Source organism: Oncorhynchus keta, chromosome 34 (assembly GCF_023373465.1).
Source record: "Oncorhynchus keta strain PuntledgeMale-10-30-2019 chromosome 34, Oket_V2, whole genome shotgun sequence".
Classification (NCBI taxonomy): domain Eukaryota; kingdom Metazoa; phylum Chordata; class Actinopteri; order Salmoniformes; family Salmonidae; genus Oncorhynchus; species Oncorhynchus keta.
The window spans coordinates 44,617,290-44,642,200 of NC_068454.1; the positions used below are offsets into that span (position 1 = coordinate 44,617,290).

Genomic DNA, 24,911 nt, shown 5'->3' on the forward strand with positions numbered 1-24,911 from the left:
CTTGACAGCTTTGCACACTCTTGGCATTCTCTCAACCAGCTTCGCCTGGAATGCTTTTCCAACAGTCTTGAAGGAGTTTCCACATATGTCGAGCACTTGTTGGCTGCGTTTCCTTGGCTGCGTTTCCCATCTCAATTGGGTTTAGGTCGGGCGATTGTGGAGGACAGGTCATCTGATGCAGCACTCCATCACTCTCCTTCTTGGTCAAATAGCCCTTACACATCCTGGAGGTGTGTTGGTCATTGTCCCATTGAAAAACAAATGATATTCACACTAAGTACAAACCAGATGGGATGGAGTATCACTGCAGAATGCTGTGGTAGCCATGCTGGTTAAGTGTGCCTTGAATTCTAAATAAATCACAGACAGTACCACCAGCAAAGCACCCCCACACCACCTCCTCCATGGAGAGCCAGAATGTTGTTGTGCTCCATTAACCGCAAGGTGTCTGCTTTCTCATGCTTGTGTAGCCAAAATGTCCCTGCTTTGGGGTATTTTTCAGCAGGTCACTGTGGAATGACTCCAAATAGCTTGAATTTGAACTAAAAGAAAAGGTAAAAAGAGAAGAGGGGTAGACTAAATTGAGTACACTGTCTGGAAGGTACTCTGTGCCCCTCAGGTTACATCTAACCACCTGTAATCCAATAACACAAACCAAACAAACACTACCCAATTAATTTTTATCATGCTTACTGTACATTTTGCCATCAGTTTATAAATATTTTGGCCAACTTATCTTCACCTTGTGCAGAGCTAGGGGTTGGAAATGCAAGTTGGTGGAATCAGATTCCACCTACAACAATACACAATGTAACCACCCCAGTGATTGTATTTATCTCTATTAGTCTGGCTAGCTAAGCATACCTAACATGGACATTACAATATTTTTAACTTGCTGTTAGCTAACTCGCGTCACTAAATTGGCAGCAAGATTGCTAGCCAGCCGAGACTGGCTGAGGACCAACTAACCAACCAAAGACAATGTATACACACACATTCATCATTGCTACCAACACACAAACAGAGAGTGAGTTAGCTATAACAATTATATTTTTAGTGTTTTCCAGACAAGGGTGGAATAGACGGCTACCAAATTGAGATACCAAATAAGAATAACATTAGCCAGTTTGTTAACTAACATCAGTCAAAGATGGAACTGAAATTGTGTTGACAGTGTGTATACCAAACGATATGATTTAGCTGATCTCTTTCAGAGTTCAATACAGGACTGACACATTAGTTAGCTAGCTAACGTTAGGTTAACTCTAATTGAGAATTGTCCGTTCTGTTGTGGAGGACCATAATCTATGGTATCACATCATTTCTCAGTTGACGTCGAAATGGATTCCCCCCATCGGTTCAGTCTGAACATCCCTCTGATAATCTTTAGTCACCGCATCATTTTTGATGGCCGCAAGCCACTAGCAGAATCGGGGTGAATCTCTGGTAGGTAGAACCGTAAAAGGTGACTAATTTTCACCCTTGTGTGTAATTAGTACAGCCAGGCACAGAACATCACATGGGTATGATGACAAACATTAGTCAAAAACTGTTTCCCACCAAAATTAGCTAGAGAAGTTGTAAGATTGCTGTGTTGGTCATTCGAAGTAAACAACTCCATTATTGAAGTTTGTGGGAAGCAGTGTTGCCAAATCCTCAGTAAGGAAATTAGCTATTGGCTGTCCTAAAAGTCAATAGAAGGCGCTTAACGACGTCATCGTCTAATTTGCCATGTGCATGGACGCTGTAGGAGAGAGGAATAACGTCGTGGGAGAGACAAAAAACACCCTAAATAATGTTTAAAATTACAAAGGAGCTTTCTTCTGTCGATTTTTTAATTATTTTGTTATGTCACAATTCCAACCCTCCTCCTTTATCCGGGCTTGGGACCGGCAAAAGTGACCCAAAAGAGACACTCTGGCGAAGTTTATATTTGATTTAAAAAAAAAAGTTTAGTTTTCTTAATTTGGTTTGGTTTTTAACCTCATGGTCCAGTTAGGAGCCTGCAACAAGTCACAGTAAAACATTAACATTTTTAACCATAATTTTTTGTTGTTGTATACAATCCACATTAACAATATAAATGGACCAAAAAGAGACAATAGAAATAACTGTCAATGGCAATGTGAGAAAATTATGGTAACTGGCCCTAATTCAGGTTAATAGCTTTAAAAAAAAAAAAAAAAGTAAACTAGGGCGGGATCAGCCAGCAGCGGCTTCCCGCATGCGCGATTCATTTGCAGTCTGGACGCGGAGGGGTGAACATATCCTGCTCCGACTGCTGCGCGAGGACTGAGCGGCTTGTGAGTGCTCTGGGACGGGGGTGGGGCACAAGGCAGCACCTGCTGCTCGTTGAGAAGAGGAAGAAATATACGTTCTTTCACGCCAGTCTCCAATAACACCAGAAAAAGTCGCTAGATTTGTCGCTAGTCGCTTTTTTGAAAATGTGTCACTAGAGGGGTCTGAATACTCACTAAATATAGCGAAGCCCCCACAACCGGGCGGCCGTTATTGGCATTCGCTATGAATGCCGGACTTTGGTTCACTATGAGCAGACGAATACATAGGGAGTCAAAACTTTGAGTCTACACGTGAAATGAAAATGTGCGAGTACCATCATGTGGTTTGGATAATTTTGATGATTATGATAGAAGCGTAGTGTTGTTAGTATAGTAATGACTATAAGCCATTGCAGAGCCAGGGTGAAATTCCCCTTAAAGATAGCTAGGTGGGACAACAACACATCACAGACATAGTAAGTACATTTTTCCTCAGTAAAGTAGCTATCAGAAAAGTCTGAGCTAGAAAGGGGGGAAGAAAGTCAATTTAGAGTGGTAGTTCACAAAATGTTTTTTTTTTTTTGTGAGGTGGCGGTGCAGAGGGGGGATTTATTTGAATTACTCTTAGAAGAGGTAGGGTTTCAGATGTTTTCGGAAGATGGGCAGGGACTCCGCTGTACTTGCCCCAGAGGGAAGCTGGTTCCACCATTGGGGTGTCAGGACAGAGAAGAGCTTGCACTGGGCTGAGTTGGAGCTGCCCTTTCATAGGTCTTGTAGTGGATGCGAGCTTTGACTAGAAGCCAGTGGAGCATGCAGAGGAGTGGGGATGACATGGTAGAACTTGGGAAGGTTGAACACCAGGTGGGCTGCAGCATTCAGGATAAGTTGCAGGAAGGGATGGCAAAAGCGGGGAGCCCAGCCAACAGCGAGTTGTGTGAGGTAGGGCTGTACTGTGTGGATGTTGTAGAGCATGAACCTGCAGGAACAAGTCACTGCTTTGATGTTTGCAGAGAATGACGGGGTGTTGTCCAGGGTCACGCCAAAGTTCTTTGCACTCGGAGGGGAACACCGTGGAGTTGTCAACCGTGATCGAGAGGTCTTGGTGCTGGCAGACCTTCCGAGAGAGGAAGAGCAGCTCCATCCTTTTGAGGTTATGCTTGATGTGGTGGGCTGACATCCAAGCTGAGATATCTGCCAGTTGTGCAAAAAATGGGTGTCAACAACTGGGTGTCAGAAGTGAGGAAAGGAGAAAAATCAGTTGAGTGACATCTGCACAGCAATGATAGGAGAGACCATGTGAGGATATGATGGAGCCGAGTGACTTGGTGTATAGAAAGAAGAGTGGGTCTATAACCGAGTCCTGGGGGAGACCAGTAGTGAGAGTACGTGGTGCAGAGACAGATCCTCTCCAAGTCACCTGGTTGGAGCAGCTAGGCTACCTGCTGCCTGCCTCTGTGACACAGAGAAGAGCAGTCTTGGTTGAGTGACCTGCCTTGAAGCCTGACTGGTTAAGATCAAGAAGTTCTGAGATAGCGAAATACTTGGTCAGAGACAACACACTCAAGTGTTTTGGAAAGGAGATAAATAAGGGATACTGGTCTGTAGTTTGACGTCAGAGGAGTCGAGTGTTGGTTTCTTGAGGACTGGAGCGACTTGGGCCAATTTGAAGTCATAGGGGATGCAGCCAGTGGTCAGGGATGAGTTGATGAGGAATGGAAGAAGGTCTCCAGAGATGATCTGGAGGAGGGAATGGGTCGAGCGGGCAGGTTGTTGGGCGGCTGGACCTTACTAGTTGCAGGATTTCATATGGAGAGAGGGGAGAAAGAAGTCAAGGAGTAGGGTAGTTCTATGTTAGTGGGACCAGTGGACTCAATAAGCTGAGTGAATGAGGAGCGGATGTCGTCAACCTTCTTCAAAATGTTTGACAAAGTTGTCCGCAAAGAGGGAGTAGATGGGGGGTGGGGATTAAGGAGGGAGGTAGGTGGAAAATAGTTTCCTAGGGTTAGAGGCAGAAGCTTTAAATTTAGAGTGATAGAAATTGGCTTTAGCAGTGGACACAGAGGAAGATAATGTAGAGAGGAGGGATTGAAAGAGTGGTAGGTTCTCTGGAAGTTTAGTTTTGCTCAATTTTCACTCAGCTGCCCTGTTCTGTAAGCTCGCAATGAATCACTCAGCCACAGAGCAGAAGGGGAGGGCTGAGCCCGGGAAGAAAGGGAACAGTTCGAGTTATAGGATGCAGAAAGGGAGGAGAGTAGGATTGAAGAGGCAGAATCGTGAGACAGGAGGTAGACAAAGGAGAGGATTGAGATGATTGTGGACTACAGGAAGAGGAGGATCAAGCATGCCCCCACTCTCATCGACAGGGCTGTAGTGGAGTAGGGTGAGCTTCAAGTTCCTTGGCGTCCACATCACCAACAAACTAACATGGTCCAAGCACATCAAGACAGTCGGGAAGAGGGCACAACAAAACCTATTCCCCCTCAGGAGACTGAAAAAAATTTGGTTTGGCAACTGGTTTGGCAACTGCTCGGCCTCCGACCGCAAGTAACTACAGAGGGTAGCGTGTAAGGCCCAGTACATCACCGGGGCCGAGCTTCCTGCAATCCAGGACCTCTATACCAGGCGGTGTCAGAGGAAGGCCCTAAAAATTGTCAAAGACCCCAGCCGCCCGAATCATAGACTTCTCTCTACTACCGCATGGCAAGTGGTACCGGAGCGCGAAGTGTAGGACCAAACGGCTTCTCAACAGCTTTTACCCCCAAGCCATAAGACTCCTGAACAGGTACCGCACCCCCAACCCCTCTTTTACGCTGCTGCTACTCACTGTTTATCATATATGCATAGTCTCTTTAACTATACACTCATGTACAGTTGAAGTCGGAAGTTTACATACGCCTTAGCCAAATACATTTAAACTCAGTTTTTCCTGACATTTAATCCTAGTAAAAAGTCCCTGTCTTAGGTCAGTTAGGATCACCACTTTATTTTAAGCATGTGAAATGTCAGAATAATAGTAGAGAGTAATTTATTTCAGCTTTTATTTCTTTCATCACATTCCCAGTGGGTCAGAAGTTTACATACACTCAATTAGTACTTGGTAGCATTGCCTTTAAATTGTTTAACTTGGGTCAAAGAGGCACTGAGTTTGAAGGCAGCCCTGAAATACATCCACAGGTACCCCTCCAATTGACTCAAATTATTTCAATTAACCTATCAGAGGCTTCTAAAGCCATGACATAATTTTCTGGAATTTTCCAAGCTGTTTAAAGGCACAGTCAACTTAGTGTATGTAAACTTCTGACTAGAATTGTGATACAGTGAAATAATCTGTCTGTAAACATTTGTTGGAAAAATTACTTGCTCTCTCTAATTATCTCTCTCTTCTTTCTCTCAGAGGACCTGAGCCCTAGGACCATGCCCCAGTACTACCTGGCCTGATGACTCCTTGCTGTCCCCAGTCCACCTGGCTGTGCTGCTGCTCCAGTTTCAACTTCTGCCTGCGACTATGGAACCCTGACCTGTTCACCGGGTGTGCTACCTGTCCCAGACTTGCTGTTTTCAACTCTCTTTCGACAGCAGGAGCGGTAGAGATACTATGAAAAGCCAACTGACAACCACTGTGAATATTATTATTTGACACTGCTGGTCATCTATGAACATTTGAACATCTTAGCCATGTTCTGTTATAATCTCCACCTGGCATAGCCAGAAGAGGACTGGCCACCCTTCATAGCCTGGTTCCTCTCTAGGTTTCTTCCTAGGTTCTGGCCTTTCTAGGGAGTTTTTCCTAGCCACCGTGCTTCTACACCTGCATTGTTTGCTGTTTGGGGTTTTAGGCTGGGTTTCTGTACAGTACTTTGTGACGTCAGCTGATGTAAGAAGGGCTTTATAAATACATTTGATTGATTGACTTGTGTCATGCACAAAGTAGATGTCCTATCGACCAAAACTATAGTTTGTTAACAAGAAATTTGTGGAGTGTTTGAAAAACGAGTTTTAATGACTCCAACCTAAGTGTATGTAAACATCTGACTTCAACTGTATACCATGAGTACCTTTCATATAACCATTAATATAGTGCTTAGCTTTAATCTCTTACAGGAATAAGAACATAAAACTTAGTCAAAATGCTTTACACTTTAACTACAGCACTAGGCTCACGTGGACAGAATACCTAGCCTGGGCATTGCAAAGGACTTTACACAACTACGACACCAGGCTGACATGGACTGAACAATAACTAGCCTTGGAAATGCAAAGGACTTTACACAACTACTGCACAAGGCTCACGTGGACTGAACAATAGACTAGCCTGGGCAAATGAAAAGTACTAGTGCTTACACCTACGTGTAATTTCTTATAAATGAATCTAAAACATAAGTGTACCAAAATGGATTATGATATTAGCTAATCACATTTTATAAAAGTAAGACAACTAAAATAGTTTGCATGGGCATCCCTGTCGCTTGCTCAAATCTTCTGCAAAGCGAATGCCCTTCTCCCTGCAGATAAGCGCCAGCTTCGCAACTCGTCTCTCACGTTCCTCAACGCTAACATCGTGATGACCCGTGTCTGTTCTTCTCCTTTCTCTTGTATCCGAGACGGTGTGCAACATTTACCGCAATGTACAGTGTAGCAGGGGGATATGGAACAAACTTCCCAATAATGACAATCCCGTTGATATTCTCACCATCAGTTTCAGGTAGCCTTTTCAGTCTCAGCCCCGATCAGCGCTTGTATCGGCCCTGTTCAGCACTGGCTGTGTGCAGCTCCTCGTTTTCTTTTGTCAGGGCAACTTAATTTTTTTCAACATTTTCACATCAGTGGAGATATCCTTAATGCCTCCTGCATTAAACTCTGTAGGTTTGTAAATGTTTGCAATCAAGAGGTTATTTTTTATTTATCCTCTCATCAAAGCCATTCAGCGGAATAGCTAGTTCGTCAAATGTATTGTTTAAACCCTGGATTGCCTTTAAATATGGCTTCATTGGTGATGGGCTGGGGTGTTTGTAGTCTCTTCAGGTTGGGGGGTTTCAAAGGGGTTATTTGGACACCTGTACTAAAGACTAATTCTTCCGAACCTCAGTACCGTTACTTCTGGGGGAGTGTCAAAAATCTTCCATATCTCAGCTAATGTTACCAGCTAGTTAGTTCGCCGATTTCCTGCGAGCTAGTCTTGGCTGAACTTGCTTGAAGTATAACAAAGTGGAAAAGTGATATTCTTTAAACCACCAAACTATAAGAAAAAAAAAAACGTATGAAATGTAACGGTGTTCGTCTCCAGGCCTGGGACGGTTCCTGGAGTTTGTGAAGGCACAGCAATCACTCATCTGTTGGAGGTCAATTATTTAGACTCTCAGCTGCCGGTACAGCATGGTTGGACATTTTATTGCACAAATATTACAATTCCTTAAGTCTCCTTAAAAACATTTTAAAGCTTTGTAAACGGTGAAGCAGCATCTCCCTAGAGAGTGTTTGTTTGAGGGGGTCTCCTACCAATGTTCCCTTCCCCATTTTATGTAGTCTTTTTAATCACCATAAGCATAATCAGCACTAGCATGTCTCAACAAGCAAGAGTATGTGAGGTGGCAGGCCAACCAGTGACTTTATTGCTCGAAACTGAGGGAGAATCTCAATTGCATACTCCTAGCCTCCTTAAAACCCGTTGGAAGAGGCCGGAGGGGAGGGACCTCTGGCTTTCTCATCAAATGTGTTTTGAGGAGATAGGGCGCAAGGAGTATGCAATTGAGGTCTTCCCTGAGACAAACTTCAATGGGGCTCTACCAGATTGGAGGGGGGGATACGCAGACTTCATGTAATTGGCTGCCCTGAGCCTAACTCAAAGCTGTGGCTGTAGTAGATTGGTTAATTAGTTTAGTCAAGCTGTTAAGGACCTAACAACTGTGTCCTGTTCATTAGGGAACTGTAGCAAAAGGATTGCAACAGAAAATGTGTATTTTATTGGAAAATTTCAGGTGGTCCCTCCCAGTTTTACAATTTATTGTTTGGTGCCTAATGAACATGATCTGGGTACATTCAAAGACAAAACTGTCAAAAAATAAATAAATGAATCCGAGTTAGAAAAATGGTTGAAATCACATCGGCATGTAAAAACATTCTGTGTGACAATTATTATATTGATTGTGGTAATAGAGACTGTGTAGCCTGGGAAGGTGGGATGCACACACAACCTTCCATGGCCTTTAGCCTACACAAGCCCTTGGACTTGAGACACAACAGGTAACAAACATACACACCCAACCACGGTAAAATGTGCTCATACTTTGGCTTTAGGACACAGATGAAAGAAATGCAGGGTATAAGAGCAGGATAAAAAAAAATCATACACGTGCACACAATAAATGCTCTCATATACACAGCACACCATGTTCACCCAGTTTAGGCCATGTCCTCTCGGTTTAGTAAATGTGGACATAGGGGGTTGAGTGAGGAGGCGGGTGGTTCAGGACAGAGGGACATTCAGTATTAGTCTGTACACTGGGGATGTGGGGTGGATAGGAGCGCCATGTAGCCCAAGCAGCCAGTGCGGTCCAAAGAACCCCCTCCAGTCCCAAGGCGCCCCCCTGTAGCGCCACATTTCCTATAATTCTCTGGTGCAGAGCAGCGCCACCCCCTGGTAGAGGAAGTGAGGCAGACAGGCACATATGCCTATGAAGAATTCTCATCATTGGAAAAAACAAAGACATGAAGAAAATGGCACATCGCGCATTTTTGTGTGTTGTGCACTTCAGCGATTAGGATATCTCAAATTTCTCAAGGTTCTTTTCATAAGGTTGCGAGGCAGATGGAGAGGAGAGCTCAATGCAAGGTCGGACACTCCGTCATATGTGGACAGCCATTGGTGGACAGACAGGATAGGGTCGTAATTATGCTGGCAGGTCATCGTTAGGGAGTCGGTGCTGTGGTGCGATTGGCCTTCATCTTGTCCAGCCGCTTGGAGAGGTGGCTGTTGTTCGACTCAAGTTCGTCAATCTTATCCAGCGTTGACCGCAACTGCCATCGAGGAAGGAACAGAAGGCACAAAGATCAATCATTAACTTTAAATCGGAGACGCTATTATTCAAGATCAACAATGAATTAGTAACATACTGCTCCAATGTTTTTGTATTAAAATAAATACAATAAATGTACCTTACAGCCCAATTCCCTTACTTCACCGTCTACCAAGTGTGTGTAACAGGGTTGGTTATGTTTCCGCTTGCCTCTAAAGAAATGCGTATTTAAATGTTCAAGCGCTCTTATTGGTTGGTTCAATTCCGATGACAATAAGGCGTGTTGTTGCCCCCCTTGCAGATAGGGAGAGATCGCGATTGTCAGGTCTCCCCAGTATGAAAACGTGATGCAAGGGGTAAGTCACGTTCTGAATACTGTATTCTATTTTTATATTTTACAATGTGTACCAGTTTGCTGTACAATCCTGGATTATAGATGTGTGGGTATATGGTACCTGTCAGGGATTAAGGGGCTTTCTGGGATGTGCTTTGGTATAAGAGTGTGTTAGCTAGCATGCACTGATGTAATGGTCACATAAGCTCACTGCTAACACAGTTGTCATGCTACATATTTTACCATCGACAGCCATAAACATCATTAAGCCCTGCACAACTAACGTGCTGTTTCCTATTTAATCACAGGTAATAAAAAATGCTCAACTGGGACCACTGGCTGGGGTAACTTCTTTGAACTAAACACAACGCAAGGAGAGTACAATTAACATCTGTTACATCAGAAGCAATGTTCTGACGATTGTAGGCCCCTGACATCTGGTCTCTGCATAGCAGCTTGATTCAAGCCACATGACTGACAGCTGGGGGCCATACCTCTCTCTGCAGCTTGCGTTTCTCAGCCTTCAACTCGTCTTCCACTTTCTCTGCATTCTCTGACGCACCCTTGTAGCGGGTCACCTGACCCTCGAGCCTGGTAACCTGCAGATTGGTGAGAATCTCAGCCAATAACGAGTCAAATTAATAGTAACTATCTGTGATGATTATCGCTCTGCAATCAACCAGGTTAATGGCAGTACACTTACATTCTGTTCCAAAGCGGTCACCTCCTGCTCTGATTTGACAAGTTTGAACTTCAGGTCACTAAGTTGCCTGCTGGCATCTCCTGCAAATGTGTGTGTGGGGGGGACAAGATCTGATGTGCAGCATATGAATACTATGAAAATCGCATTGTTAGGACTAACATTCATTTATGTCTCGAGTTATTCATTTCATAGGTCACAACATTTCAGGTGTGTGTCAGATGCCAAGGAACCAAAAAGCCTGCATTGGAGCTGTGGCTCTTACTCTGCAGGTCTTGTATGTGGGGGTCTGTGCCGTTCTCCAGAACCTCACCCTCTGGGCTAGAGCCCTCAGTCCCGTTCCTCAGTTTCTTTTGCTCTACTTGGGCCTTCAGTTTCTTCACCTATAGGGAGGACCACATTCAGAACATAGTTAAAACATCTGTCTGTATGCAAGTGAGTGACTTCACATTGTACAATGACTTCAATTTAGTCCAGTCACCCATGCACTATCATTTCAACCAAGCATGATTTAACGTTAGTTCATCTCTACACAATTTAGCTGCAGCAAGTTCATTTTAGGTCCTACAGATTCATAAAAGTTGCAGCCCTATAAAAACAAGAAATAGCAGCAACACCAATGTAGCCAATTCAGTTGGGAAGTTCAGCTAACGTAACAAGTGACCCAGACAGACTATGTATAGATGTCCTTCCTCACCTGTCCTATCAAGTTCTCCCGCTCGTCAACCAGCTTTCTCAGGCGGATCTCTGAATGAAACACAGGCAGATCGAGATTTAGAGCTCATCTGCTTCACTTCAGTATTACAGAAAATGTTGGACAACTGCTTACAGTACAGGATCAGTCTCACATTAAATACACATTAAAAGTCTCACAGAACTTCTCACAATTATCGGTACAACTTTATGAGTAAGCATCTATAACCCATTTATTACACATAATTGCATTAGGTTCATGCAAGAACAATAACTTGTAAAACCAATGTTGACATACCAGGGGTGGGAGGAGCCAAGTACATGGACAGGGAGGGGCTGAGTCAGAGTGGGAGGAGTTTAGAGTCCCTTGATGCATGCAATGGAGCAGGTGTCCATTGGGAGAGGATATGTGAGGGGTGGGGCTATGGTTAGCATGCAGAAACTGTGGAGAGGACACTCAACCTCTAGGGCATTTTTATGCTAAACAGCGAATGGATGAGGGAAGACAAACATAAGAGATTTGCTTGTGCGTCAATGACAGGCAGACACCACTACATATTATACTATAATGCATAAGAACTACAGTTCCTTTCTCAAAGCTGGTAATGACTTACTTTATTCATTAAGGAAAAGGGTCAAGGTATTTCCTTACAAAAAGTGCACATGAAGAAACATTTAGACCAGAGATTAACAAAGGATTAATATTCTTACACTGTGTACAACTTGTCTAGCAGTCATATCATTATATGAATTCAGCACACATGGCATACAGTGCCTTCGGAACGTTTCTGACCCCTCGACTTTCTCCACATTTTGTTATGCTACAGCCTTATTCTGAAATGGATTTTAAAAAATGTTGCCCTCATCAAATCGACCATCAATACCCCATAACGACAAAGCGAAAACAGGTTTAGAAATGTTTGCAAATGAATGAAAAATAACAGTAATACCTTATTTACATAAGTATTCAGACCCTTCGCTATGAGAATCGAGATTGAGCTCTGGTGCATCCTGTTTCGATTGATCATCCGTGAAATGTTACCACAACTTGGTTTGGAGTCCACCTGTGGCAAATTCAATTGATTTCACATTATTTGGAAAGGCAAACACCGGTCTATATAAAGGTCCCACAGTTGACAGCGCATGTCAGAGCAAAAACCAAGCCATGAGGTTGAAGGAATTGTCCATAGAGCTCCAAAATAGAATTGTGTAAAGGCACAGATCTGGGGAAGGGTACCAAAAAATGTCTGCAGCATTGAAGGTTCCCAAGAACACCGTGATCTCCATCATTCTTAACCGGAAGAAGTTTGGAATCACCAAGACCCTTCCTAGAGCTGGCCGCCTGGCCAAACTGAGCAATCGGGGGAGAAGGGCCTTGGTCAGGGAGGTAGCAAAGCACCCGATGGGCAGACTGGAGCTTGTCAGAGTTCCTCTGTGGAGATGGTTGTCCTTCTGGAAGGTACTCCCATCTCTGCAGCACTCCACCAATCAGGCCTTTACGGTGGAGTGGCCAGACGGAAGTCATTCCTCAGTAAAAAAAGGCACATGACAGCCCGCTTGGAGTTGCCAAAAGGCACGTAAAGACTAATAGACCATGAGAAACAAGATTCTCTGGAAACCAAGATTGAACTCTTTGGCCTGAATGCCAAGCACCACGTCTGGAGGAAACCTGGCACCATCCATACAGTTAAGCATGGTGGTGGCAGCATCAGGCGGTGGGGATGTTTTTCAGCGGCAGAGACTGGGAGAATAGTCAGGATCGAGGGAAAGATGAACGGAGCAAAGTACAAAGACATACTTTGAGAACATGCTCCAGACCTCTCAGGACCTCAAACTGGGGTGAATGTTCACCATCCAACAGGACAACAACCCCAAGCACACAGCCAAGACAATGTAGGCGTGGCTTCAGGACAAGTCTCTGAATGTCCTTGAGTGACCCAGCCAGAGCCCGGACTTGAACATCTCTGGAGAGACCAGAAAATATCCGTGCGGCGACTGTGATAGCGAAATTACAAGATTGTTATAATGCTGTTATTGCATCAAATGGTTGTTTTATGGAGTAGAATGGGGTTTTTGGAACACTCATCTGTGCGTGGTCTTCTAAAATTGGGCCTCTGGGGCTAAATGCTTCCAGTAGATTTACAATGCCTTAGGCCATATTCCATTCATGTGAGGGAGATGACTACGGTTTGACTGGAAGGTACCATGGAGAGATGGCTTGGGTATGGGTTTCTACACAATGAGAACAGTCTTTACAGCAGATACTGCCTGCTGTAAATTATTAGTATCGTTCATACAGATCCTAACCTTGTGACCTATTCCATACATCTGTTGTTTGTCATGAACATTCAGGAGGATGTACTTTGCTATAAAATGCTGTGGATCAAATCTGCTCGTTGGGCTCTCAACGAATAACCTACGGGTGGGTCGTCGACATGCTTCATTATTGCAATAATTCATCTGTGTTACGTATTGAATAAAGTAATATCCTGATTGGTCTCTCCTCATTATTGATTAGAATTTCCATGACACAACGCTCCCCCATCCAACCTGACAGAGCTTGAGAGGATCTGCAGAGAAGAATGGGAAAAACTCCCCAAATACAGGTGTGCTAAGCTTGTAGCGTCATACCCAAGAAGACTCAAGGCTGTAATCGCTGCCAAAGGTACTTCCAACAAAGTACTGAATAAAGGGTCTGAATACTCAATTTTTTTATTTTAATACATTTCTGAAAAATATATTTTTGCTTTGTCATTATGGGGTATTGTATTGTATGAGGGGAAAAAAAACAATCAATTTTTAGAATAAGGTTGTAACATAACAAAATGTGGGAAAAATAAAGGGGTCTGAATACTTTCCGAATACTATACTAAACAGAATGCATTTTTACAGTTTGCACATACAGTAATAGCCCAGGGCTTGGATTTCACCTGACATAGCCTACATGGACTTGACTTGTATCAAGGAGGATTTTTCAGCCAATTATTTAATGGCATGAGAGACTTGAGACAATCGCATCTGTTTGTTTCTTTTCTTCATCAAACGCTTTTTCCTAACCATACCACCAAAGCTAGTAAATATATTTTTTAGTTCTGGGTAACATTTTGACATTGTGAAGATGAAAGGTATTACAATAAATGATGTGCAATTAATTGCTACAGCATTTGTTTCTCGTGGTAATTACACAATATATAGATGCTTTATCATGCATTGATGTCACACCGTCCCTTGAATAGATGAAAAAAGAAGAAATGAGTCATTCAAAAAAAAAATTCGAATCAATATTATTACATTATATAGGTGCTTATAGGAGAGTATGGGAGATGTACCCTGCCAGGGCCAATGTGTTCCAGGCAAGCAGTAACACACCTGATGGATTCAACTTAACTACTACAACTAGCTTTCTTAGTTGAATCAGTTGAGTTACTGCTTATTTGGGGAAAAAGTCTGCATGGTAAGATTACCCATCCCATTTTATGACCAACTTCCCAAAGCACTTAAGCAAAAAAAAACCCACCTGGAAAACACTAATTTCACATAGGAAAACACATTGTACAATATAAAGGGACATAAGCATAGTTTAAAGAAATAACAAAATAAATATATAATCCGCTGCAATATTGTCTACTCAATGTCATTTTACCCATGTTGATCTACAGGATGTCATGCACATTAAAATCTATTCAAGATAATATAGAACATCTCAAGACAATTATAGATGATTCTGCACAGCATTTCACCTAAAAACATAATAATTGTGTAACCCTTTACACTCGTGGGAATTGTCCTATATGGATAGGGATAAATGAAACGTTTCTTACAGAAGAAATCATATGCATAACCATGGTAGCAATTGAAAAGGAACAGTTGAGATAGGACAATTATTAGACCAAAAGGTGAGTACACAACTGTTCACCTGACAATACTGAATCCTAACATTACACTGATTTTATGTGCATTTTACTGTACTTTTTGCCGCATTCGTTAACAAATTCAGTAACATAAGACTATTCCTGGAGAATGTGGGGTAGGTGCAACATAAGACTAAAAAATGACAAGGGTTTGAGTGAGAGGACTAACTGGTGTCTCCATTGTCTCGGAGTTTCGAAATGGTTAGATATTACTGCATGGTCGGAACTAGAAGCACAAGCATTTCGTTACTCGCATTAACATCTGTTAACCATGTGTATGTGACTAATAAAATGTAATTTGAAGTGGCCATACACCTCTCCAAAGTGTGCACGGTTCCTAAGCAATTTCCAATGCACTTTTATGACACAAAGACGAGTTTTCAACTACAAAAGGTACTTTTTGGAGTTCTCCTAGCTGTGCCGTTGAGGAACTAGAGTAAGTACACTTGTAGTTGTTTCATTTGGAACACAACACTTCATCTCCGCCATCACACAGGCTAAGTTATAAAATACAATTTCACAGTGTTAGGCTTTCACAAGGCAATTCAGAGAAACTTTGGTGCACGTAGAAAGGAGTCATGACTGAATTAAGGTGCGTGTGCCCTGGCAAATGTGCTTCACAATAAACATAAGCTCATTCTGTCCAGAACGACCCAGGGTATAACGCCATGTCATCTTGCAACTCATAAATATTTGCAGTTTCTATTGAGGGCAGACCTAAAAAACTAGATCATTCGTTAGTCCTCCTCTTTCCCCTTGCCTTTTCCTTTCTTACTGCCCTTTTTCGAGCCTGACCTAGATTGCTTTGACTATGCGCTCTTCTACCCTACTTTGACCCATATGGGATTTTCCTCCTCTACTGGCAAAGCCCCTACCGCTGTTGCATTCTGCAGCCTCTCCCCTACACATTGTTGTTCAGACACACACACTCCCTCTGCAATGTCTTTCTGTTCGTATATTACACAAATAAGTGATTAGTTGTTGTTCTTCATTGGCATTCTGGCCTGCAACTCTGGTTTGTGCTTTTTCTTCAGGGCTTCGGAGCTATTCTGGTGCACTATCTGACCCCCGTTCAAGTGGCTGCTTTGCCACTATTGTGCTAACTCCCTCTACTGTGCCCTGCGGTTTTCCTGTTGACTTGTCCCAGTCTTCCTCTTCCTTGATTACCTTCTCTCTACCTGGCTCTACCTCCATTTTGTTGCCTTCCATCATTCTTACCTCCTGGCTGACCTCTTGGGATGTTACTGGAAACACATTTGCAGAAACCACTGAATCTAGGTCGTTAAAGTCAAACGATTGACCCTCATCAATATCATCGTCCCCCTCATCATTCCCCTGCTCACTGGGTCCAGGTACCTTGTTACCCTCCAGCTTGGCCTCAATGGGATCGTCTTGCTCTTCTGCGTCGGCCACCATAGTGCATGGTTTGCTTTCTATGTATCCCTGTTCCCTAAAAGAGTCAATTGTCTCCAGAGTTTCTTTTACAGGGTCCTGTAGTCGTGTTTCTGTATCATTCAGCTCGGTCTCTGTGGAGATCCCTCCATTTGATGCCTTTTCTTCATCAAGTGTAACTGGCTCGTTGTTGTCATCTAAGTGCTCGTCAGCGACTGGACAACCAGGTAGATCCATCAATTGTTGAGACTGTCTTACGGTCTCAGCAGCAGGGCAGTTGCTGTCGAGCGATGTGCCACAGTTCTCGCCGGATACATTTTTGCATTTATCTACACTTGCTGGCAATGCTATGGAAATGTCTTTATGTTCAAGTGCATTTTTACACTCATCTGGGCTCCCATTTTGTTCATCCTGACCTGCCACTTTCAGGTATTTTATGGCATTTTCAGTAACATGCTCTGGGTGAGTAATGACACAATCATTGGCGATAAGGTCTTCAGGTACCATGCTCTTCTCGAGCGCCGTTCTTAGAAATATGCGACTGTGAAAGTTCATTCCCTCAGCCTTTGTGTCTTGGATTGTTTGAGTCTCATCAACTGAGACCTTGATTGCATCTTCTTTGACATTGTTTGAATTCTCAGCAGTGGACTCTTTCAAGTCCAATGGACATTTTGGGTCAGCTGAAGAGTTCAGGCAGTCTACAAAGTTATCAGGGTTGGTTGTGTACACCGACTCGTCTTTTTGGGTACCAGTATTTGTTGTGGATTCTAATTTCTCTTTAGGGTTATCAGCACTGGTTACACAATTGGTTATATATTGCTGGTTAACAGGATCCACGATACCAATGTCGCACTCATGGCATAATACTGATATCTCGCCTTCTGATTTCTTTGATTCCATGGAAGGTTTTGGGTTGTCCTTTTTGACAACTTCCTCACTCTTGGCTTGGTCCGTCAGAGCTACTTCTGGGGTTTCAATGGGAGGCTCCTCACTCTTAACCTCTACTCGGCCCTCTGCTAGTTGTTGTTGTTCTTCTTCCTTCAGGTTCCCTTCCTCAGCTATGGTTTGTGCTTTTTCTTTCGTGCTTTGGAGTTCTCGATTTGGTGAACTACCGGTCCCTTCCTCTAGAAGCTCCTGTGTCTCTATTGTGATAACTTCCTCCACTAATGGCTCCTTATCTGTTGAGACTGAGTCCACATCCTTTTCTGTTTTGCTCCTCTTGTTATAGTCTCCCTGGTTTTCATCACCTTGTGTCTCTCCCTTCTTGCCTTTCTTCCTCTTTTTGCCTCCTTGGGCCTGTGGCTGCATATCAGTGGCCTCTGGCAACACTTCAGCCTTTGATTCGACTGGGCTCTTAGTAGTATCAAGGTTTGTCCTTTGGGGAATCTGTGTGCTATTTTTCATGGAGACTACACCCTTTTCTGTTGTGCTCTTCTTATAGTCTTCCTGCTTTTCATCACCTTGACTCTCCCCCTTCTTGCCTTTCTTCTTCTTCTTCTTCTTCTTGCCTCCTTGGGCCTGTGGCTGAGTGTCAGTTGTCTCTGATAACGCTTCTGCCTTTGTTTTCTGAAGCTTAGGTTGAGGCTTACATTCTGATTTTATTGCGCTCTTACTAGTATCATGGTCAGTCCCTGGGCTAATCGGTGTGCCATTTTGTATGGTGTCCTCAATGGTTTCCCTAGGGTGAGGACATGAGTCTATACTTTTCACAACCTCTTTCCTCAATGCTATATTATCTTGTTCAGCTAATGCACCATATTCTGAGGTAGGCTCTTTTGTGTGATCACTACTCTTGGTGACTTTGGCCTCCATATAATATGCCTTGTAATCTTTTATTCCCATTTCCCATTTGTTTGTGGCCTCTACTTTCCCTTGCACTGTCCCCTCCATGCCTGCTGGTTTGTATCCCTCCCCCTCTTCTGTAAGCTCTTCCTCAGGAACAATTACCTCAGAATCGCAAACCAGTCCATGCTTGACCTCTACTACCAGTATGCCATTGTCAGAGTCTTTGTTGACATTACTGCATTCAATCTCAACCTCATCCCCCAATTTGGGCGAGCATGGACGAGCCTCCATAGAAGTTTCGGTTTCAGAAACACCAGCGAGGCTACAGGGAGTGGGCGAGGTCAGATGGTTCTCTTGAACCGCCTCATGCGTTTCCACTTGCTGCCTGGACCTTCCTGGATCCACCATCTTATCTCCTCTACTTCTCAATTCCATATCCTGAGCTCTGCCTAAGAGATCATGAGGGGAGAACATAAGGGTGATATAGGCCAAACACTGTAGTCTGGTGTTTCAAGAATTGTAATTTTTCTGATGATCAAGATCTGTCAGTTGAAGCTGGGCCAATTAGCGCAAAGCAGAATTTGAAAGAATTTGGCCATAACCTAACCAAAAAGGAAAAGAAAGAAAGGGAAGAAGAATAGGAGGAGATCACAAAAACAAAGTTCTTGAACGTAGATTAATTGTCAAAGCAGAGGAGTACGTCAGACACACCTTGGTACCTCAAACTTTGGCAAGCTGCAAATCTTTTAAACTTAGAAATGTCTGCTGTGATGTTATTTTGCTTTGGAGTCACGCTCACTTCCACAAATCAGACAGCCATATGACCATCTCAATATGAAACCACTATGTAGGATACACATGGCACCAAAACAAGGGTGTTTACGCCATGTGCTTTAAATCATGGTTCAGATGGATTAATTCAAATTAAATCAGGTGTAGGGGTTTCAATGGGTTGGGAGGAGAATCAGTAGTGAAAGCTTAAAAGTTAGTCACCGAAGTCCCCCAAAAATTGTGTCAGTCAACCAAACTCATGTTACGTATACAGGTTTGCATTAGATTGGGTGTGGGTATGATTTAAGTTAGCTATAATTTGGCAAAGCTATGAGGTAAGCAAAAGACGATTACAACATATGGCGATATTTGTCCCGTAATGGTGCTTACCGAGCATGATGTTCCCACCTTCCGTGGGTGAAGTCTTGGAGTCCTGAGCCAATTGATAAGCTGGATCTCTACTAGCTGACCTTTCAGTTACCATCTCCACCTTTTCCCTATTGGTGGTCAGGTCAGGTCCGAGGACAATTCCATGTTTCTGGGTAGGACATGAACACAGACTGATGACAGGCTTTTGGGTCTCACAACAGTAAATTATATAGGTGCATAACTGCAATAGATAAACCCCATTTCAGGGGCCACTTTCATATTCAGAGCTCCGACTCCCATGAGATGACAAAGTACCTTCAGAATATCTTTCAGCTGGACCAGCTCATCCCTGAGCTCATCTCGCTCATTTTTGACGGCATCCGAATACTCCTTTTGTTGCTCTAATGCCTGAGCAGTGCCCCCAGTGGCGGGGAGGAGGAAGTGCAGGTGAAGAACAAAGGAGTGATATGGGTGATGGAAGTGAAAGTGAGCATACAGAAAGTGAGGGTACAGTATACAGTTTCAAGTATTCATGGACTTGGCTAAAGTTAACTTCTCTGCATAAGTGAATAATTGTATTTTAAGACCACAACACAGGTGCACATATCAAAATTGTGTGCGGGGGTTTACACATGCATACACCAAATGTACTAACAAAGTAAATGGATCAGAGTTCACAGGGCATACCTCAATCTTTTCATCCTTCCACTCTACTGTTTCCTGCAGGTCAGATATTTCCCTAACAAAGCTGTCCTGCTTGAGACGCAACTGACAGATCTCCTGGACAGTAGAAAAGCAGAAGATGATGGAACAAATAGGAGAGAGGGAGAGTGTGTGGGAGAGGAGTGAAAACAGTAGAAGATCAGCATGCAAGTAAGGAGACCGGGGAAATTCAGAAATAAGAAAACTGAAAGGTGGCAGTTAAGGTAGTTTTGGCTGATCTGACAAGCTTGGGGTTTTTCCTCGGAGGACTCACCGTTAGTAACTCCTCGCTCTGTTTTAGTGTTTCTTTCATCACGTTGAACTGGAACTGGAGCACGCCGTAGGCATGTTTCTCACACTCAAAGTCCTGGGAAAGATGACAGATGTTTGAATGGCCTAACAATATGCAGTGATTATTTTGGCCCTAAACAGCTGCCTTATAATCCAGGAAAATCGCACTAGCTACATTAGTTGTGGATTAAATCAATCTGGATAAAGGGCATTGTACACTATGAATTTAGGGATTTGTCGGCCATAGAAACCCTTGGTCGGGCCACCTAAGCGTTTATTTTTGTTGGATCGCCTAAATCCAAACAGCGTAATATATACACTGAACAAAAATATAAAAAAGGCAACATGGAACAATTTCAAAGATTGCCGAGTTACAGTTAAGGAAATTGGTCAAATAAATTAATTACGCCCTAATCTATGGATTTCCCATGACTGAGCAGGGGCGAAGACATGGGTGGGCCTGGGAGGGCATAGACCCACCCACTTGGGAGCTCGGCCAACCCACTCGGGAGCCAGGCACAGCCAATCAGAATTTGTTTCTTTCCCCACAAAAGTGTTTATTACAGACAATTTGCTGCTATAACAGCCGCCAATGTTCTGTGAAGGCTTTCCACTAGATGTTAGAATATTGCTGAGGCGACTTCCCTTCAGCCACAAGAGTATTAGTGAGGTCGGACACAGATGTTGGGGATTAGGCCTGGCTTGCAGTCGGCATTCCAATTCATCCCAAAGGTGTTCGATGGGGTTGAGCTCAGGGCTCTGTGCAAGTTCTTCCATACCGATATCAACAAACCATTTTTGTATGGACCTCATTTTGTGCACAGGGGCATTGCCATGCTAAAACAGTAAAAGGCCTTCCTCAAACTGTTGCCAGAAAGTTGGGAGCACAGAATCGTCTAGAATGCCATTTTATACTGTAGCGTAAGATTTCTCTTCCCTGGAACTAAAGGGGCCTAACTGGAACCATGAAAAACAGCCCTATACTATTATACCTCCAAACTTTGCATTCAGGCAGGTAACGTTCTCCTGGCATCCGCCAAATCCAGAATCGTCGGTCGGGCTGCCAGATGGCGAAGTGTGATTCATCACTCCAGAGAACGCTATTCCACTGCTCCAGCGTCCAATGGCGGCGGGCTTTACACCACTTCAGCCGACGCTTGGCATTGAGCATGGTGATCCTAGGCTTGTGTCCAGCTGCTCGGACATGGAAACCCATTTCATGAAGCTTCCGACAAACAGTTCTGATGCGGCTTCCAGAGGCAATTTGGAACTCTGTAGTGAGTGTTGCAACCGAGGACAGAATTTTTTACACGCTAGGTAGTCCTGTTCTGTGAGCTTGTGTGTCCTACTATCCTATGACGGTGCCACGTTGAAAATCACTGAGTTCTTCAGTAAGGCCATTCTACTGTCAATGTTTGTCTATGGAGACTGTATGTCTGTGTGCTCAATGTTATACACCTGAAACAGCCAAATCCCCTAATTTGAAGGGGTGTCCACATACTTGTGTATCTGTGTGTATATAGTGCATTCGGAAAGTATTCAGATCCCTTCACCTTTTTAAAAATGTTACAGCCGTATTCTAAAATGGATTAAATTGCTTTTTTCCCTTCAACCTACATACAAGTGTGTGAGTGTGTATAAAAAAAAGGAAATATCACATTTACATAAGTATTCACACTCTTTACTCAGTACTTTGCTAAAGCACATTTGGCAGCGATTACAGCCTTGAGACTTCTTGGGTATGACACTACAAGCGTAACAAACCTGCATTTGGGGAATTTCTCCCATTCTTCTCTGCAGATCCTCTCAAACTCTTGTCAGGTCTCTCCAGAGATGTTCGGTCAGGTTCAAGTCTGGGCTCTGGTTGGGCCACTCAAGGACATTGAGACTTGACCCGAAGCCATTCCTGCGTTGTCTTGGCTGTGTGCTTAGGGTCATTGTCCTGTTGGAAGGTGAACTTTCACCCCAGTCTGAGGTCCTGAGAGCTCCGGAGCAGGTTTTAATCAAGGACCTCTACTGTGCTCTGTTCATCTTTCCCCTCGATCTTGACTAGGCTCCCAGTCCCTGCCGCTGAAAAACAACCCCACAGCATGATGCTGCCACCACCACCATGCTTCACCGTAGGGATGGATTTGGCCAGGTGATGAGCAGTTCCTGGTTCCTTCCAGATGTGACACTTAGCATTCAGGCCAAAGAGTTCAATCTTGGTTTCATCAGACTAGAGAATCTTGTTTCTCATGGTCAGAGTCTTTTGGCAAACTCCAAGAGGGCCCTCATGTGATATGAGTGGCTTCCGTCTGGCCACTACCATAAAAGCATATATATATATATATATTTATTTATTTATTTATATATAATTTATATATATATAATTTATATATATATATATATATAAATAAATACATATAAATATTATATATACATATAAATAAATATATAAATATATAAATAAATAAATATATAAATAAATAAATATATAAATATATATATATAAATATAAATAAATATAAATATATAAATATAAATAATATAAATATATATATAATATAAATATATATATAATATAATAATACGGAGGCGCTCCGCACTGCTAAAGCTAACTCTCTCTCCTCTGCTCTCATCCTTCTAGACCTATCGGCTGCCTTCGATACTGTGAACCATCAGATCCTCCTCTCCACCCTCTCCGAGTTGGGCATCTCCGGCGCGGCCCACGCTTGGATTGCGTCCTACCTGACAGGTCGCTCCTACCAGGTGGCGTGGCGAGAATCTGTCTCCTCACCACGCGCTCTCACCACTGGTGTCCCCCAGGGCTCTGTTCTAGGCCCTCTCCTATTCTCGCTATACACCAAGTCACTTGGCTCTGTCATAACCTCACATGGTCTCTCCTATCATTGCTATGCAGACGACACACAATCTTCTCCTTTCCCCCTTCTGATGACCAGGTGGCGAATCGCATCTCTGCATGTCTGGCAGACATGTCAGTGTGGATGACGGATCACCACATCAAGCTGAACCTCGGCAAGACGGAGCTGCTCTTCCTCCCGGGGAAGGACTGCCCGTTCCATGATCTCGCCATCACGGTTGACAACTCCATTGTGTCCTCCTCCCAGAGCGCTAAGAACCTTGGCGTGATCCTGGACAACACCCTGTCGTTCTCAACTAACATCAAGGCGGTGGCCCGTTCCTGTAGGTTCATGCTCTACAACATCCGCAGAGTACGACCCTGCCTCACACAGGAAGCGGCGCAGGTCCTAATCCAGGCACTTGTCATCTCCCGTCTGGATTATTGCAACTCGCTGTTGGCTGGGCTCCCTGCCTGTGCCATTAAACCCCTACAACTCATCCAGAACGCCGCAGCCCGTCTGGTGTTCAACCTTCCCAAGTTCTCTCACGTCACCCCGCTCCTCCGCTATATATATATATATATATAAATAAATAATAATATATATAAATAATAATATAAATAATAATATATAAATAATAATTATATATAAATAATAATTATATATAAATAAACAATATATATAAATAAACAATATATATAAATAATAAATATATATATGTAAAAAAGCTCAACAGATGAACACATTTTTAATTTGCAGGGGGGTGATTACATGAAATTATTAATTTCCAATGATTTACTGTCTGTATGGACTGGGTGCCGCTAGTATTCTTAAATAATATAATATTTGAGAACTAACAAATCACCAAAATAAACAGCTCGACAGTCGGAGAGAATTGAAAATGACTAAAACGAATGAATTTAGCATTATTGATTTTGTTAATATGTTTGAGCAAAAGAACAAAGCCATGGCAAAATGCATAGAATTGCAGGAAATTAGCTTTAAAACTTCACACATTTCTCTGTACCATGGCAGTATAGAATCACATAAAATGTGCTTTAAAAAAGGGCCAATTTCCACACTGAAAAAATGCCCTTGTAGTGTAAGAGCTGTTTGAAAAGACCACAGAATTTCAGCCTGCTATAGTGGGAGGAAGTTTTGGCCTTCATGATGACATCGACATACAGCAAATTAGTCAATAAACATAAGAAATAGAGATCCAAACCTCTCTGCCAAATGCCAACAGCTATTTTTCAGTTTTCCCCTAGAATTTTTTTTTTGGAGAAATTGCTCTTTGCTAAGCAGCTATTTTTGTTTCTTTATGACTTATAAAAAAATAATAATAATCACATTAAGGTACTTCATTGTTAATGATTTGATATTGAGATAAAAACAGCTATAATTGACATTTAAAACAGAAACATTTTCTCATTTGCTTTAAAACAACATTTCACTCAGTTACATGGACATTTTTAGTGGCTTTACAAATAATATAAATACTTCTCTACACCGAGATGGGGGCAGCTAAAATATTCTTTAAACATCAGCCGCGCTGACCATGCCCATTGCCACACCCCCTAAGCCCATTTTCGATCCAGAAAAACACCCAGGAAATGATTTCTTTACTGTTCATGTATATAATCCTCCATTACTGCATTGGTACAGGCAGCTATAGTTTCCAAAAGGCACCACTTGGCTAATGTCAGTTCCAGTTTTCACCTAATATCGCCCTCTTCTATAGCCTACCCCTTACTCTACTAACTTGGCCTCCTTTCCAGTCATCTTTCATCTTACTGTAATTGTATATTTCTCTTGATCTGGCCATATC

The 24,911-nt window shown here is 43.0% G+C and overlaps 1 protein-coding gene and 1 long non-coding RNA gene across 5 annotated transcripts in view; one reads left to right on the forward strand and one right to left on the reverse strand.

The window, feature by feature from the left end:
* Positions 1-1,971: 1,971 nt before the first annotated feature.
* On the forward strand, positions 1,972-6,186 carry LOC127915114 (uncharacterized). Its single transcript, XR_008090225.1, has 2 exons — positions 1,972-5,061; positions 5,674-6,186. It is a non-coding gene; the product is annotated as an uncharacterized LOC127915114 (long non-coding RNA).
* Positions 6,187-7,646: 1,460 nt separating this feature from the next.
* LOC118367192 (leucine-rich repeat flightless-interacting protein 2-like) overlaps positions 7,647-24,911 on the reverse strand; it is a 73,710-nt gene continuing 56,445 nt past the window's right edge. Inside the window, exons 6-14 of one of the 4 annotated variants that reach the window (XM_035750341.2) lie at positions 20,224-20,316; positions 19,935-20,027; positions 19,563-19,655; positions 19,269-19,416; positions 11,024-11,073; positions 10,640-10,709; positions 10,330-10,409; positions 10,121-10,225; positions 7,647-9,293 (exon numbers count right to left, since the gene is read on the reverse strand). In XM_035750341.2, the coding sequence (XP_035606234.1) occupies positions 9,186-9,293; positions 10,121-10,225; positions 10,330-10,409; positions 10,640-10,709; positions 11,024-11,073; positions 19,269-19,416; positions 19,563-19,655; positions 19,935-20,027; positions 20,224-20,316 (840 nt within the window). In that variant the 3' untranslated portion in view covers positions 7,647-9,185. Of the gene's footprint in view, positions 9,294-10,120; positions 10,226-10,329; positions 10,440-10,591; positions 10,710-11,023; positions 11,074-11,619; positions 18,557-19,268; positions 19,417-19,562; positions 19,656-19,934; positions 20,028-20,223; positions 20,317-24,911 lie in introns of those variants that run through there. The other 3 variants (XM_035750339.2, XM_035750340.2, XM_035750338.2) reach the window with 3 other exon arrangements.